A 17,338-nucleotide genomic window follows, 5' to 3' on the forward strand; every position below is an offset into this window, starting at 1 on the left:
GTGGCATTGCCGTATTGGTCCATTTGGTCGATCTTTGTTTTTATTATTTATTATATTTTATTTTCAGATTTTACAGACGGGACAGACATGAGTGAGGGGATAGGAAAGGGAGAAAGAAAGAGGAAGGAAAGGAAAAACAGAAGGGGAGAGGGACAGTGAGAAAGGGGGGGAGAAAAGAAAAAAAAACTATTAATATTAAAATCCTCTCCATCCACAGTAATCCTCACGTTTTCTCTCTTCTTCATCTGATAATCTCCGCACAAAACGAAGGGTTTCTTCCTTCCGTTTTATCCACAGAATAATAGACCACTAAAAAAAACAAAAAGGGCTTTTAGGTTTTAAATAGTCGACAAAAGAAGATACACCAAACTAGACTTTGGTGTAAAACTAATAATTTTTTTTCTTCTGCCTGGTTAAGGCCCAGCATTCCGAATTGGGAAAAAAAATATTGTTAAATAACGATTATCTCTTCAGGTATGGTGTCTGCAATTAAAACAATTTTTCACCGACAACCTGGGAATCGTTTAAACCAATTAAAAGAGGGGGGAAATACCTAAAAGGAAATATTGCTTTTGGATTGTCGTGCAGGCCAAAATATATGAACGATAAATAGCTAAACAATAATAATCTGTCAATGCTGGATTTAAATAAAAAAAAAAGGACTTTCCATGCAGAGAGTGGAAATATGCGATGTGCAAAACCGGAGAAAATACATAATAAAAAACTAAAGTCAACAGTTAAAAACCTGTTTAGGCCTGCAAATGCGTCACAAACAAGCAAATTTAAACAATAATGTATAAAAAAAGACCCATCATTTTTTTTACGATAAATTATAATATCTGAATAAAAATAAAACGCAAAAAAAAAGGCTCGGTTAATATTTAAACCCACAAAAAATAAATCGAAAATCTTAAAAAAAGAAAAAAGAAAAATCTCTATAACAACGACAACACAAGAAGAAATAAAGAATTTAAAAATTTAAAAAGAAAAAAGAGAATCCTAAGCCAGTTTGGTTAGTGTGCAAAATAAACAGTAAAATTCAATAATAATAATAATAATAATAATAATAACTATAATTTTCCATACACTATATTTGTTTCTTCACACATAATAACAAGATTAAAAAATAGTTTGCAATGATAATTAAGAGGAAAAAAAATGAAGGAGTTGAAACATACTTATAGCCCTGAATCCAGTGCAAGAAAGTAAAGGACAGAAAATGTTTCAGCCAAAGTTATGTTGTCATTTCTGGTTTAAGGCTATGACTTGGGTGGCCGCGGGCGAACACCGGCGCAGGGATAGAGACAAGAGAGAAGAGATAGCCCTCAAAGCCCATCTCTGTACTCCTGGACGACATTGCCCGATTAGACCGACAGGCGGCGCTGCAAAACGGCAGAAATTAGCACAAAGCACATACAGAGGGCCGCCATGGTTCTGACCGAAGAGGCAATTATTGTGGGAACAAATCATTGCTCTGTTGTTAGAATAAGTAGGAAGACTTTAAAAGGTGAATCTATGTGGACTTTTTTTTCTTTTTTGGAGGGTACAGGGAAAACCCTGGCTTTTTTATTATTTCTATTTTTACTGTTTTATTTTTTTAAATATTTAAACTAAGTCACTTCCACTCAGTTCATAGTCACTTTCCTCATGTTGGATATCTTTAGAAAAATAAATAAATACATAAAATAAAAATACATGCCCTTTAAAACGTTTTGTTTATGCTTATCAATAAGTCCAGGCCACTGTCAGCCTTTTTTCTTTCTTTCTTTTAAATGCACCTCCACTTAACTGCTAATAGCCTTCTAAGTCTGAGATGGGCTGGTGTTGAATTTGCTCTGCAATTTGCACACTTTATTTGCATTTGTCAGTAATTTATTACGCGGAGGGCATATTTGTGTGCCTAAATAAATGTCCATGGCAAGATGTATTTCAACCACAATTTGTTATTGTCAGTTTAAGAGGGCACTCAAACGGGCAGTCTGGTTAAAACAAGCTATTGCAAACAGAGTGCTGGAAGAAAGTTTGAAATGGTGTATTTTTATGACCATTTGCAAAAATAAATTCAACAGGCAACAATATATATACAAAAAAGGGTTTCGGAGTTATAATAATAATAAACCAATTAATTGTGTTCTGTTAAAATGGGTACGTGAATTAAGACTTGTATGCAACACAGTTAATCACACAAAAAGCTAACAAAAATCAAAAATGAAATATTTATTACAGCATTTGTGACTGAACACCTTTTAAACATTACGTCACAGTCCTCATACAAGTATTTAATGTATTTTTGACAAAGCTTAAGGGAGACGGCATCTTATCATCTAGTGAGGAACACGTGCTGAAAAAGGAAGGAATTCATGGACATACAATATCAATGCCACAGCAGATCTGAAACTAGCAAAAACATTCTTTTTCAATTGAGGTAAACACATAGAATATCTAACATGAAACAATTAATAGACTGAACTCTGTACGAAGTTTGTTACAATATTCTCTCAGCTTTTTTCTCCCAAAAGCATTGAGTTCATAATTTAAGTTTTTTTTCTTTTCTTTTCTTTTTTTTGTGTGTGTGTGTATGCGTGTGTGTGTGTGTGTGTTTCAGGTTTTTTGGTGCATCAACCATCAAATGCTTCTCCAGTGCCACAGAATCAACATTTGTGTCAGCATTGTCCTTATGGCAAGAATGTTGATCCACAGATAAAGAAGCGCTGCAGGATGTTGCTTTTCCACTATTAAGCTTCCTTCAAAATGCTCTTCATCAATGAGAGTCCAGGGTACAAAAAAAATAAAATAATATTAAAATAAAAATGTATAAAACCAACACAATCCAGTGCTTGGGCAATTCAAACAACGAACTCTTTTTTTCTTTAAAACCTACAGGGCAACATTCATTCATGAACCAAAAACAAGAAAAAGAGAGAGAGGGGCATGACAAATGTTCAAACTGAATCTTCTGGAGAGATCCGGTGTCATTTAGCAGCCTTTTCCCATCATGCCCTGTTCTTATGGGGGACAGGACCTGATTGCCCTCTGTGGTTTGAAGCCTTTTTGAGATGTTCCATCTTCTTATTTTTTTTTCTTTAATAGTGCTGTGCTGCGAGACAGTTTCTCCTCCAGGAAGGAGCACACACAGTGTGAGAGAGAAAAGGTTAACCTTTAATTCTAAAACTAGCTCAGGAAACAGAAACCATGTGATCAACAAAAAAAATGCACAAGTTTTAACTTATTTATCTATACTTTTATACTACAGTAGTTATAACTCTTGGAGTCTTTCTGTTGTTTCTTTTTTTTTTTTCTTCTCTTTTTTAAATCTTCCAGAGTGATCTTATAGAAGCGTTTGAGAGCATCACATGAATGTGTACTGAACGTGTTTATGACGGTGCGTGAGTGTGAGAAAAGTGTGTGTGTTTTGCTTTTTTTCGAGCGGGTGCGTCTGTCCGTTCTTTGCACGCGTATGTCAAAACATCCTCTGTTGATCTTTACCAAAAGCCCAAGACTTTACAAAGTGTTCTTGTCAGCTTGGTCCTCCGTTTGGATGAAAGTAACAAAATTGACAAGTTAGAAAAAAAAAGAAAAGAATTATCACAGCTCATCTGGAATTCTGTTTCGTTCGTGTCAAATTCTGGTCAAAAGGGTTTGCTTCTTATTCTTAAAAATAGTCTCAAAATAGGATTTATTGTTGGTTGCTGTTTGTTTGTTTTTTATTCTTATTGGTTTCTTGTAGTAGCTGCTGTTGTCGTGATGTCGTAGCAAAGTTCCCTTATGCTATTGGGCATGGATGTCCAGGCCTTGTCCTCCAGTACTGGGGTCAACGGGAGAAAGCAAAGGGGGTCTCTGTGCAGACATGGTCATTCCTGGGTGCGACGAGGGTCCTCCGTGCATCAGCATGGCGTGATGAGTGTGGTGGACGCGGGGATGATCGGGTAGGTATGCATGGAAAGGGGGCCCGTGTCGGAGCTGGGAAGGGTGAGAGGTCAGCTGATGATGGTTGGTGTAAGTGGGTGGGGTCATGCTCATGCCCATAGGACCACTCTGAGGTACGTACTCCCCTGGCATGCCTGACAGACCTGAGAAGAAAGGCAGAAAGACGAGAACGTATTTACACAGTCACTAAAACTGTTTTCTCGCCGCAGCTTTGACACGCTCCCTCTCCATTAACAGACCTTAATTCAATTTAAACTCAACGTCTCCAACAAAGAGCTTAACAGATTTTATGACACTGCGCCTGTGACTGCAGCGCTTTTAGCTCCTACAAGTAAAGAGAGACATTATTGCAGCAGACTATTTTAGGCGATGGTGAGTGGTTTACAATGCCCAATAGCGTTGTGGTCAGGTCTCAGGTCGGAAAATGATCCTCAGTCATCCACAGACACTGTAGTCCTGGAGGATGTGAGGAAAACCAAGCAGGCGTATTGATGTGGAGAAGTGCTAATACTTTTACAAGTGGAAGAGTCAATTCCCCAGCTGAATTTAGTGACTAACTGAACAGGCATTCTCTCGTGGGGATGTGCCTTTGTGCACATATTTGATTTAGAATCTCTTAAAGACATCGTTAAATAATTTAGGTCTCGGTTAGTTGCATCACCAATATAGAGAACATTAAAGGCTTGTTTCCGCCTCTGAATAAGAGCATTTCAAGCAAAAAAAAGTACCAGTTGTTCATCAAACAGCGGCAAGACAGTGTAACAAAGACAAAAAGAAGGGGAAAGAGAGAGCAAAGGGAAAGGCGGTGGCTTATGCTGATATCTCTTAAGGTGGACTCCACTTCATATGTGTAGAGACCTCAGCATGCTGCATCTCTCATACTGTGACACGACCCAGGACAGGGGGCTGGCTCAGCAGTGCCACTGTTTGGCTTTTCGCATTGCTGTTTGTTGTAATCAGCAAGAAAAAAAAAAGTCAAATGTGGGGGTGTTGTTCCTGGTGCCTGGGACTGGAGTATGGGAACAAGGCTGGTCCAGAGGCCTGGACCTTGGGGAGAAACGAGTGAGCAGGAGGTCCCGCTGGAGCCAGGGGGCCTGGGTCTGGGATTGGGTCTGGGCTGGCCTGCTTTGTAATGTGAACCCCTGGGGGATTAGAAGCTGTAATAGGAGGGGAGAGGTCGCTGCAAGGTCACTAGGCATGCTCACTCTCTGCATTCCTCCACCTTAGAACACTGCAATTAAGAAATTACACTGGAGGACCCCGGTGAGGGGAAGAGGCGGAGGACAGAAAGGAGAGAGGGACAGCAAAAGCCAAGATTAATGGCCAGTCCGCTGGTTGAAAGCTATGCCATTCTCTAATGCTCCCTTTCCATGTCAGTTCATTTGAAATGCAAGTGTTTGTCAGAACAGGTCTCTTAAAACCTCACTACTCAGGTCATAAAATAAATAAATCATTCAGGGTGTTAGTAGGGTATGATGGGTGCCCTCACCTCCATATAATCCAGGACAGCTCCTGTTAAAAGGCCCAGCAGATGTTTTTGACACTGTAAGCTGGTAATCTCTAGTCTTGTAAGCTCCAGTCATTCCGTTAAGTAGATCCTAGACCCCCCCACCCCTTCTTTTATTAACAAGAGTGGTAAAATCTGAAGACAATGACTGAGGACAGACTGGGCCTCTCTCCCTTGCCATCTCTGCATGCCTGCCTCCCTAGCTGGCTGCGCACTTCTGTTATGGCACAGTAGTCCTGCTCAATGGCTGGCCATAATTAAGTACCAAATATACCATATTGTGTGACTGTGTAATCAAATCAAGAGAGGATAATATTGCTCTGTATTAAGCTATTAATGTAATTGGTCATGAAGCATAAAGTATGTTACGTAATTAAATAGTCTCAAAATTATATAGCCCTATATTAAGAATTAGCCAACCTGAGCAAATGTTGTCTCTGTGTGGCTGTTTTAGGGAACATTGCTTCCTGATTTTCCCTTCTCTCTCTCTCTTTTTTTTCCCTCCTGCCATTAGCAAAGACAGGAGGGGATGAGATAAAACGTGCGAGAGGCAGCGAGAAGCAGAGGAAGAGAGAGAGAATGCAAGGACTGGAGGGGTGAAATGATCTCTGTCGGCAGAATTACCGCTGTGACCCTTTGGAAAATCCAGTCTCCATTTACATATAAAGGGTTCTTTTAATCAAGGTAAGTGTTATTATATTGTGCCTCATTGGGCAAGGGAGTTTAGGTGTTAAATAAAATTTCATCTGCCCCGCTGCCTTTGGGATGTTATATGTCTTGATTTTTCAAATGTCAGCACTGTGGCAGAATGGCCAGCTTAATCAGACTGCCGCCATTTAGCTATAGAGGGATTGTGTGTGTATGTGTGTGAAAGAGAGACAGAGACAGGAAAACAGTGTCTCGGAGAGGCCGTATCTGTATGTGTGAAAAAGACCCCCTCCTTTTGGACAAAGTGTGTATGCCTGTGTCTTCTACCTTATAAATATATCTCAGTGTCTCCCTGCTCTTGTCTGCGAGTCTCAGGTCAGGCCACTCACTGCCTCCTCCCGCTCCCCAAATCGTCTCCCTCCAGTAAAAAATAATCAAAACACACAGCCCCCCCACACACTCATTCCTCCCTTTACACAGCTCAAACCAAACCCCCAGTGAAGGATCGGCCATGTCACCCGCGGCCCGTATATCTTGCTCAGGGGCCGTAATGTACTGCGGTGTTCCCGTCTTTGCATATAAGATAATTTGGGCATCAATCCTTCCCCAGACAGATTTATGTCACTCGGAGGACAGTTTCACTTCTCCTTCTTTATCGCTTCACTGGAGCCTGCTTAATTTCTCCCTGTCAGGCCCTTCCCCAGGAGATGTTATTTTTTCCCTAAATGTCCAACATTTGCATTGGCTGTCCAAGATGGGGAGAGCGATGGCGCTGTTGTGATAAATAAATTTGTGCATGCCACGCCAGGTTGTTTCTTCCACCCCCTTTTTCTGTTGTTGTTCATGTTGTCTGGCGCCACAAGTCGGGTCCTCTCTGTCCCAGGATGATTACCCCTTTTTCTCAAGTCTTCAATTTATCCTCTACATTTAAAGCATCTTTCTGGCTACCTAAGTTGTTGCTGGGAAGGAAGGGGGCCCAAGCTTGCTGTAAAATTCTGCCCAGTGTGAGAGGACATTGTGCTGGTCAAGTGAAAGGGAATTGGAAAAAAATTGCATAAAAATAAAACCCAGCAGCCCCAACGTGTGAAAAAAAAACAAGGAAAAGAGCCCAGTACTTACTTCCCCCTTTTCTTTGCTTTTTGAGTTACAAGATGGAGGTTACATGTAGTGCCATTGCCCATCCATGCCCATATTCATCCCCATTCCACTCATAGGCCCTAGAAAGAAGAGATAAATGCCAGAAAAAGCATCAGCAGGAGTTTGAATCACAGCGAGGTCAGAGACGACCAACTAGTAGAAGGGATGAGGTTGGTTAGCTTTAGATGGAAAATGAGGGAAGAGGAAGATGTGAAGAAGTGGTTTAAGAGTTTACATTTCTTGCTGGTTCCCTTAAACCCATTTGTTGTGATTATGAGATTAGAAAAAGCACAAGCAAGGCAGGCGGAGGGGACTTTTAAAGACAAGCGTTATCGTGGTTGAGGTGCACACTAGTGTTAGGTTTATGCGACTGACTTGGGAGACCTTCTCCATGCTGAGGTTACTACATTTCATGCTGCAGACAGTGGGGTCAGTGTCATTCAGCTCTTTGGTAACTCTTGTGTGGTAAAGCAGGCATGGTGGAGGGAAGACGGACGAAGGAAAGGAGGCGGATGGACTTACCAGCTGGTCGGATCCCCATGTGTTGCTGACCGTCCAGCACGAAGCTACCCATTGGCTGGCCCTCCGGACTGTACGCTGCTCCTTGGCTCACTGAAGGATCAAGAAGAAAACCTGATTGTAGTCAAAACGTGGACATGAAAAAGGAAGGGGGGAAGAAGAAGAGAAAACACACCAGACAATCAGCAATTGTCCCAGCTCCAGCCCAAACATACTGTAAGACATTGTGCTCATGTTTGTGGACAGCACTGACTGACGCGTGGCATGCAAACATGCATACAGTGGGTCCTTATGCATGCAAGCACACACACGCACACACAAACACTTGTGCGTACACGCAGCCAGTGTCATTCAAAACCACGCTCAAGGGAGACACATTGTTCTCTAACCGAGAGAAGAAAGCATGCAGTTTGACAGGATGGGAAGAATTTATGCCATGGCAGGCAATTCATCCAGACTCAGCTTTCAAATATTTTGTTAAATCCATAGCACATGTATATGTTTCTTTTCTTAAGAAGAACATAACATACAAATTTAGATAATCCCAAAACTGCCAGATCGTTTAATATGTATTATGGATGAATTACCTGATTAGCTGTTATAATAATAAAGAAGACAGAGCAGCAATCTTTGCTCAGCTGGATCTTATTTTGTTTATTATTAGGCTTATTGAACTAATGCATTTTGGAGACTGCAGAAACCATTGCATTCTGGGACTATAACAGAATTATCTTGGATAATCTGTAATTCTCAAAGATTAGAGGGAGATGTTAGTCATGCTGTGTTAGTAGAGATTGCTGATTGGCACACACTGGATGCAGGCTGTCAAATACTCCACACAAAAGAGCAATAAGTATAGAAAGAGGCGCCCACATTTGTAAGTGCATCTCATTTTAATCATGGCTCGTGTCGGTTTGAACAATCTCCATCCCTGAGTGTAGGGATCTTCATAAAACGAGAATTACTGTTTTTTTCTTCTTCTTTCTTTTTTTCTTTTTTGGTAATGCCAAAGTCAATGAAGCTTAGGGTGACTGAAACATTTAGCAGGATCACATAGTGGCATACTTGCTACTACTAGGTTGTGCTTTTGGAAATCTGAACACATTAGACATGGAAAATCAGTGTGTTATGATTTACCAATATAAAGTGTTCCATCTTTTTTTAAACCAATGTAAATCTCTCGTGCATGGGGGATAAATCAAGACATAATGGTGGAATCCATTAAAAAAATCAGAGAGGTTTTGATATTTGCAATGCAGTGAATGACTACTTAAGATCAAAATTTAGAAGAGTGATTCTTGAGGGAAGGAAATAAAAATGCAGCAGAAAAATTCAGGGGAAAGCCCCCTACCTAACTGAAAAAAAGGAAGAAAAACAAAATAGCCTAAAAAAGAAGGGAGATAACTCATAAATTGCTGCTAGCGTTTTTGGCACTCCTCTTGTGTCCAATTAGTAATTCACAGAGAGACTGCTAATATACCTCTCTTGCCACTTAGACTGGGAAATCTCCAATTAGAGTCAATCAGCAAACAGCCTGCACCACTGCTGAACACATCTCATTGAGAAAATGGAAAAGGGAATGAACGATGGAAGAGGAAGAGGAGGGAGTAGGTGTAGGGTACCCCTCTAAAAATCTGGGCTCCAGGCATAATGTGCTTGCCAGTAAAGGATTTGGAAAGGGTGTCTTCATGCAGGGAAAAGAAGCCGTACTCTACTGTAGATTAGCTGGATTGTCTGTTTGGGTTTTTTCATTTTGAAATTTTTGTTTGTCTTTTCCTTTTTTTTTACCTGCTCGATTTGACTGGTCGATCATGGGTTGTACTATTCTTCTCCTGGCATTGATAAACCTGGCAGAGGAAAAAATAAACACAGAGAAGAGAAAAGCAAACGTTAAATCACGCTGCATTCACACACAGAAAGATTCATCACGAGCCTCCACAAAGAAAAAACAGTTTTGCATGACTTAATGGCAACATTAGCCACCGAGTCCTTGAGAGAGGCGCTCACGACACAACAGCAACAAACAAAAGGGCAATTGTCTGCTGACTTGGGAACCCAGTGAGGGATACTTTTAATGTTCCTTATGATCTATTCCCCCCTCTTTTAATAAAGCTTTTGATTACGTTTGGTTGCTATGGGCACCAGGGAGACATTCCTCAAGTATTAAGTGCAACTTGGGCACAGAAGAACCCTCAACATGGCACATCCATTCCTCTCTCCGTCTCGCTTTCTTTTTTCTGTCACTACTGCTATAGTTCTACCCAACGCTCACCAACTCTATGTAATGTACTGCATCTTCTACAGTTATTGCACCAAAATGTTATTTTTTGTGGGGATACTTGAATTTCAAAATGAACTTTAAGTTCAAAATGCAGGACATAAATGGTTCCTTTCATTGCACCCCCATCTCTTCCCTCCCCCTCTGTGGGACCCCCAACTCTGGCTGCATTGTAGGGGGTTCTGCTCCCCTTCCAGCTGTCCAGAAATGAGGACCAGGCATGGGCCACGCCGTGCTTTCACAAGGTATTGTTATGTCAGTGAGCCCATCAATTAGGCTGTCTGAAGTTTTATCACCACCACAGCAGCGAGTAAGTGCACCTCCACAAAGCCTCCCCAGCCAGTCTTGCTCCTGTGGCTTTTCCAGTGTAGAGCCGGAGGTCATCTGGAGGTGACTGCCAGCCAGGGGCAACCTTTTTAACTTGGAATGGGATGCCTTGGGTTGTGTCAAACACAATCTGCCCACTAAGGCCAAGGAAGTTCTCCACCTTTATATCTTTCTTTTTACCTCTGTTGCCACCTCTTTTCATTCTGACTTTCTCTCATTCACTTTAATAAACCTGAAAACATAGCATGGACCTAGCTCTAGGGGTACCCCCATGTGGTTGATATTAAAGTGGGGTTTCAAATCACGTTGGAGCTGTCCAGCATGGAGTCTTTTGCTAGTTCCAAAAAACACAGTGGAGGGAAGAAAAAAAAAAGGCTTTACTGCCCTCTCCTAACATACGGGCCAAGGCACCATCAATATGGCTAAAGAACTGGTCATTAGAAGGAAGGGAGAGCTGGAACCAATTTGGGTTCCTAATCCCCCATGAAGCCCTGATACCTGCCCTTACCTTCTCCAATGAACTTAAACGCCTGTAATCTGCCCGGCTCAAAGTGACATGGTTAAATGTACAAAATGCACAGTTGGGAAAAGAAAGACGCGGTGCTCATTTGCCAGGGGGCATCCAGAGTGCAGGTACGCATGGGGTACTGCAGGCCCCTGAGAGAAAAAAGATGAAACAAACCCACATGAGAATAAGGGAGAATGAAAGAGGAAGATGAGAGGTGGAGTGGAATGGAGTGAAGGAGAGAGCTGTATTGGAAATTATACTATTGTAACGCATGATTTGCAATTTAAGGAAGGAATAAAAATGAACTTTTATTAACTCTGAAGTATTTTTGAACAAAGGGGACAAAACATTGCGCGATAGCTATGCTCCAAGAAATGCCCGAGGTGCTTCAGGGAGAAAGACGGTTCCAGCATCGAAACCAGCTGAGCAAGAAAACAGTAAGACATTCTTCGTATCACACTCCCCTCTTTAGGTACAGAGTGTAAGGCTTGCCAAAATATATGTCCTGCTTTCTCCCTTTGTGGATGCACCAACAGGCTCAAAATCACAACCATGTGCATTCTTACCTAACGTATTCTGGGTCACAGCCATAAACACATAATATTAAGAATGTTCTTCCCAGGTGCTAAATTCAACCATACGGTTTCTAGTGACTGCAGAGGAAATACTCTGTGCACTGGAGAGTACTCAGTAGGATCAAAGTGTCATTTTCAGATGGAAAAATAGTTGTTTATATTTGTGTTTTTCCATCTTCTTACAGACAATATATAAATGTAAGCATGCCAGGAAGCATTTAGCTGCCAGTGTTCACTAATTTTTAGTATCCAAACAGCTCTTGGGGTATGGAAAAATGTGGATTTTCAGATATTTTCCCAAATGGACCTGCTTCTTGTCAGTGTTCCCTGTTGGCTAACTGTCACGATAAAGATTCACAAAGACTATTTTTGCACACTAAACAAGTTGCCACAGTAACCAGCAGGCGACGATGTGCACCGAAAAGAGTTGGGGGGTGGGGTGGGGAGTGGGGGTGCCTCTTGTGGCCTTAGAGCACCTTTTATCAGTCTGAGTAAAGTCAATTGAGATTATCAGAGCTGGGCCCGATAACACTGTTTTCCCTCCACCCGTGAGCTGCTAATGGAGTGTGCTTAGAACAACACAACCAGGAATCCTCCAGAGATGAGGGCCAGTCAACTCAGATGGACAGTCAGATGGATGGATCAGAGGACCCAAAGTCCTGAGAGAGATACAGAGGTTGACCACAGGGATTTAGAATTCCTAAGCCACTTGCTAAAATGTGTGTGTGTGTGTGTGTGTGTGTTCTGTAAATCTACACATCAACACCATGGACATAACCACAACCACCGCCAGTGTGTCCATAGGCTAACCAGAACACAGGAGGCTCACAGGGGACACTAGCTAAAAAACCTCCAACCCAAAGCCCATGTTTTATTATCTACATCTGGTGGTCTAGCTTATTATGGCCTGCCTCTGCTCAGTGTTAGAGCACAGAAACACCGACACGCACACACGCACACATGCACACATAGTACACAGAGTACCTCTCAGCATGGGAACTCCGTGCTGTCTTCAAACAAATAATTAAAGGCAAGGTTAGGGGGTCGTGTGGAGGTCATTCATTGGGATACAGCTCAGAATGTGTACAATACCCCAGGAAAAAGTGGGCTGTTGGGGGCTGCGGCCCACTGCTGTTTAATATTAGCAACTGGTTTTGTCCAGCCAATAGGCCCTAAACACATTTTCAAGCTGCGTTTCAAAAACTGCACTCACAGTGCTAAGTACACTTTAGAGCTTGCATGTTAATATGTATGCACATGTCAGTCAATATGTGTGTATAATGCATGTCAGCACATTCTTCACATACTACTGCCAGCTGGCTCACAGAAGCACTTTTATTCACTGAGATGGCGTGAAAGACGCACTTGAAAAGCACAAGCTTGTGTGCAGATACAATAATGCATCTCCACAGGAAGACCTGGTATCCATCTTCCTAATGATATAAGAAGCTAAACTTACTACGGCTGTTAGGAGTTGAACATAGTGGGCAGATATGAATGATGGAGACAGGCTAGCATGCTGTGTTTTGCTATAGCCTGTAGTTACGTGAGTGTGGGGGGACTGAGATTAAGATCTGGTCAGGCACAGAAGAAGAGATATAGATGGACTAGTGAACTTACATAATCCTAAAGCATACCACGAGACTTTATTTTTTAAGTAGAGTCCTTCAATTTTACAACGCTCCCCTTTAATGCAGCAAGCCAACTGCATCACAAGCATAATAGTATCAAAGGTTACTGGAGGTTTGCAGATGTAATCACAGCAAACCAGTCTGTCTCACTCAGTGTTGTCTTAAATTTTTTTCTTACTTCCTCATCTCAGTCTGTCAGAAAGACCTTGTTTCTAGTTAACTGACTTGCAGCCACACCTGGTAACTCGCTCCTGTTGTCAGCATTCCTTCGCTGAGAAATTGTCATGCCAAACCACCCTACCCTGGAGCACAGCCAAGAGACGGAGAGCGAGAGGGAGGGAGACGAGACGGAGAGAGGCGAAACAGAGAGTCTCAATGCTTAGTTAGCCAATTGCGGTGGAGATCACAGGAAACCTAGCCAATCAGGAGTGGGGTCACTCGTTTGACGAGTTTGTGATGAAAGAAAGAAAGAAAGAAAGAAAAAACAAGACAGAGTGAGACACGAGAATGAAATGCAGAAAACTGAATGTGCCTTATCTAAAAAATAAGCACAGGACTACTCCAAACATAGCGCTGTACAGTGTGCAAAGCATTTAAACAGTGTCACAAAAATCGTTGACAGTTTATTGCCTTCATGGCTGACCTACACATGCCCATTTTGGAAGCTCATATACCAAGTGAGAGGGGGGCAAGTTTCCGATTCCTGGGCCCCTATTCGTCTGGCTTTGTAGGAAGATTAGATGCAACACAATCTGTACAAGAACATACTGAACTCAATCCATGATCACTGCTTGCAAACATGACTGTCCTCTGGTTCCTATTAAAGCTCATTGCTTCCATACTTCCGCTTCAGACAGAAATAAAGATTCCAAACCCCCAGCGATTGAGTCACAACTCACTAGAATCAAAGGAGGAAGGCTTTAGTTTGATGCTCTTCCACGAAAAAGAAAGGCAGAGAGACAGGAGTGGAAACTGGATGTCCTTTGACCGGGAAGTGCATGCAAATTAACCCCATGAAGAGAGTGTGTTTAGTATAAGCAAACACTAATTATGGTCCAGTCAGACACAGGGTAGTCCAAGGCTACTGAACTTCTAACACTGATCCACTGTAGTGTCAACAACGGTGATTTAATCAGCTCACATGGTCCAGGCAGGCCCCTGTAACAGTTTATACATGGCTTGCCACCAGACTGAACCTACAGTATCTGTGGATTTATCATAAACTATCACAAAGGAGCTTTTCACTCCTCTAGGATAGAGATAAGTGACAAGGAGGTAGGAATGGGGAAGCTTTCTCAAGCTCATCAGCGACAGAGTTTCCCTTTTCTATACCTTCTTCGCTTCTTTAAGTTAAAACAGGAGTCGAGAGACATGTGCCGGGCGAACATTACCTCACCCCTGTGTTTGATTTAGTGCAGATGTGAAGCAGAGCAAGACAGGATCATTTTTTTAGAAACGTCGGTGAGGGCCCGCGTTTAGGGCAGCCACTGTGTTTACATAGTTTTACCTCTGTCTATCTCTTCCCCTCTCTCTCGCTCTCTTTCTCACATCCACTGTGCCTCCATATTCCCACCTCCCACGCCACCTCACCCCCCCACACACACTCTTTTGTCTGCCTCTGAAAGGGGGACTGTTTCACCTCTCCTCCATGGACTTTCACTGACCTGTTTTTCTTTCCCTTTTTATTACTCCACTCATTGCCCATTTGTGGCATCCCCCCCCCCTCAGTCCTATATGACTAACATTTGCATTGCTCTGTCAGTCTAGCGGCAGAAGTCATTTCTCTCTGAAACCCGCTGAGTACGAGTCATTAAGACTCCAGTGGAAAATCAGACAAAGAATTATATATTTGTGTTGCAAACTGACAAGATTTAACGAGGAGCTAATTAAAATAAATCAATAGCACTGCGGCATGCTTGCTCTCTGTCTCTCTTTTCTCACTCTGATTCTCTGTCAGCACCAAAGAGGTGGAATACTGCAGTGTGGAGCGCAACGCTAGGAAAGTGATTGTTTAGCCTTAAAACCAGGCAGCCGTCATCCATGCATTATGAAGAATAAGTGGGAACTGACTCACTCATCACAAAAGGGTAAATATCTGATAGAAATATGGAACAATAATCCCAAAAGTCTCGCTCTAAACTAAAACACCAAAGCAACACACACAACAAAAGAAACAAACATAGACATCTCTCCCTCTATTTACCCTCCCATCTAACACCTTCTCCCCTCTTCCCCCTGTCCAGTGACGGTATGTCACCTCTGGGCCTTGCAGTCCAGCAGCCTGACCCCTACAGGGCGGGCTGTACGGCACCAGCTGCTGACTGTCCGTCAAACACCTCCAGAGCAGCGTTGGGCCAGGAAGACCACGCTTGTTGCCCCTTTGATCCGGCAAGCAGCAGCTGCTGCTCCACACAGCAGCACTTTGTTCCTCTGTCTCCTCACCACACTCTGTCCTACGGCACAAAACACCAAATCCAGCGCAGAAGTGGGAAAAAAAATGTGGGGGTTGGTTATGGGGGTGGGGGCAAAAACGAAAAAAAAATTCCTCCCTACAACATCAACAAGCTCTGACAACGGCAGCGGGGGTTTTTCTTGGCCCCAACAGAGCTCTTAGGCATCTACTTCTTGACGCTTCACCCTCCCTTCTCTTTTAAAAGATACGATAGTTATTGTTCAAATCAGCCAGGGTGAATGGAAGGGACTGAGGCCAAGCCCGCCCCAGGCGTCAACACACCTGTATGAAAGAGACCTTATTGTAGCAACCCAGCGTTACTAACTTGCCCTAGCACTACCAGTTTTCTGAAGTAAGAAAGAAGGACCAAATCATCTCATCTGCATTTTTCTATCGACACAGTCTCTTAACATTTTCCTTCATGTATAATATTTCCTTCATTAACTTCCTCCTTTTTTTAACCGATTGCCACTCGACAGGGGTAATACGAAAGGAGTTGATCCCACAAATCTCTTGTTAGCAAGACACCCCCCCTCCCTGCTCCCACACCCACCTTAAGACAACACCTTATTAATGTGCACAGGTGTACAAAAGGTATTTTCTGCCTGCACAGGAGCCGAGGGACCAACAGCTGCATTTTTTCTTGTTTGAAGAGCGCCTGAAAACAACCAACATTCTTAGGTCAATATTAGCCCTCGTCAAAGGCTCCAGTACATAGCGCGTGACAGAGGCCGTCAGCGCTGGAAGGTAACGCTCATTCCTCATAAGCCAGCTTCTCACCTTTTGGATGGGTGAGGTTTTCCTGCTTTCACGAAGGACCAGCAAGAAATAGAACAGATACACAGAACACATACTGGCAGGCTGCCTCTCTCTCTCTCTCTCTCTCTCTCTCACACACACACACACACACACACACACACACACACACACACACACACACACACACACACAGCCAGGCAGGGGGAATAGAGAAACTGACTGCAGCACTATCATTACCCCAGCCTACCCATCAGCTCTCCTGAGATGAGTGGGTGTGCTTACAAGATCACCCCAATTTCACAGTTGTGAAGAGTGCCACCCCTATTGCCCACATTCGCTTCTCTTTTTTTTCCCTTCCACTATGCCAGACCTGTTGGACTCCTTTTCATGTCTTTGCGAAGTGGGCAGGTATAATCTCAGTTTCCTTCCACTTCTTAGTGCCAACATAGAAAATCTGTGGCTTTTCTCGCTTCTCTCCCCTGAATTATCTTTCCATCTCTTCTTCTTTCACCCCGTCTTTTGTCTCCCCGCTCTCTCGTTTTCTGCTCCCTTTCATTCTCAACCCCGTTTTCTCTCTCTGCCTGGTAATCGAGTGAGAGATTCCGTGACTCTGTGACTCCCCCTTATTGTCAGATATCAAACAGTGCGGCTTTGTGGATTACCATGAGAAGCTGATAATGACATGATAGAGGCGTGATATTTCAAACAAAATTGAGTGTCAATTGCCTGCATCGTCTAGGCAACACAAGTGTCTGCTCTGCGGCAGCCAGACAGGAAATAAGGCCAATCTATTTCCTTTGCTTCATATCAAACCTCTCTCCTCTCCCTCTTTTATAAGACTGTAATGGGTTCAGCTCAAAGAGAAGAAGAGAGGGGGCCTGCCAAGAGCAACAGTTACAGTGTGTCAATGGTGGTGTGTATGTGTGTGTTGTCGGTGTGGTGTTGTCAGCTTGTGAGAGGAGAGGAGAGAGAGAGAGGGAACAGAGAGGGAGAGAGAGAGAGAGAGAGAGGAACAGAGAGTGAGAGAGAGGAACAGAGAGAGAGAAAGAGAGAGGAGATATGTGAACTGT

General features: G+C 42.9%; 1 protein-coding gene across 8 annotated transcripts in view; it reads right to left on the reverse strand.

The window, feature by feature from the left end:
• Positions 1-2,202: 2,202 nt before the first annotated feature.
• The window catches only part of meis2a (Meis homeobox 2a), a 77,434-nt gene continuing 62,298 nt past the window's right edge, over positions 2,203-17,338 (reverse strand). For 3 of the 8 annotated variants that reach the window (XM_005942641.3, XM_005942640.3, XM_042222630.1), the window contains exons 10-12: positions 9,527-9,585; positions 7,742-7,852; positions 2,203-4,070 (exon numbers count right to left, since the gene is read on the reverse strand). In XM_005942641.3, coding sequence (XP_005942703.1) covers positions 3,769-4,070; positions 7,742-7,852; positions 9,527-9,585 — 472 coding nt within the window. In that variant the 3' untranslated portion in view covers positions 2,203-3,768. Of the gene's footprint in view, positions 4,071-7,201; positions 7,300-7,741; positions 7,853-9,526; positions 9,586-17,338 lie in introns of all 8 variants that reach the window. The other 5 variants (XM_005942644.3, XM_042222632.1, XM_005942643.3 and 2 more) reach the window with 3 other exon arrangements.

This window comes from Haplochromis burtoni, unplaced genomic scaffold, assembly GCF_018398535.1.
Source record: "Haplochromis burtoni strain Fernald_Lab_line unplaced genomic scaffold, NCSU_Asbu1 Contig_89, whole genome shotgun sequence".
Lineage (NCBI taxonomy): Eukaryota > Metazoa > Chordata > Actinopteri > Cichliformes > Cichlidae > Haplochromis > Haplochromis burtoni.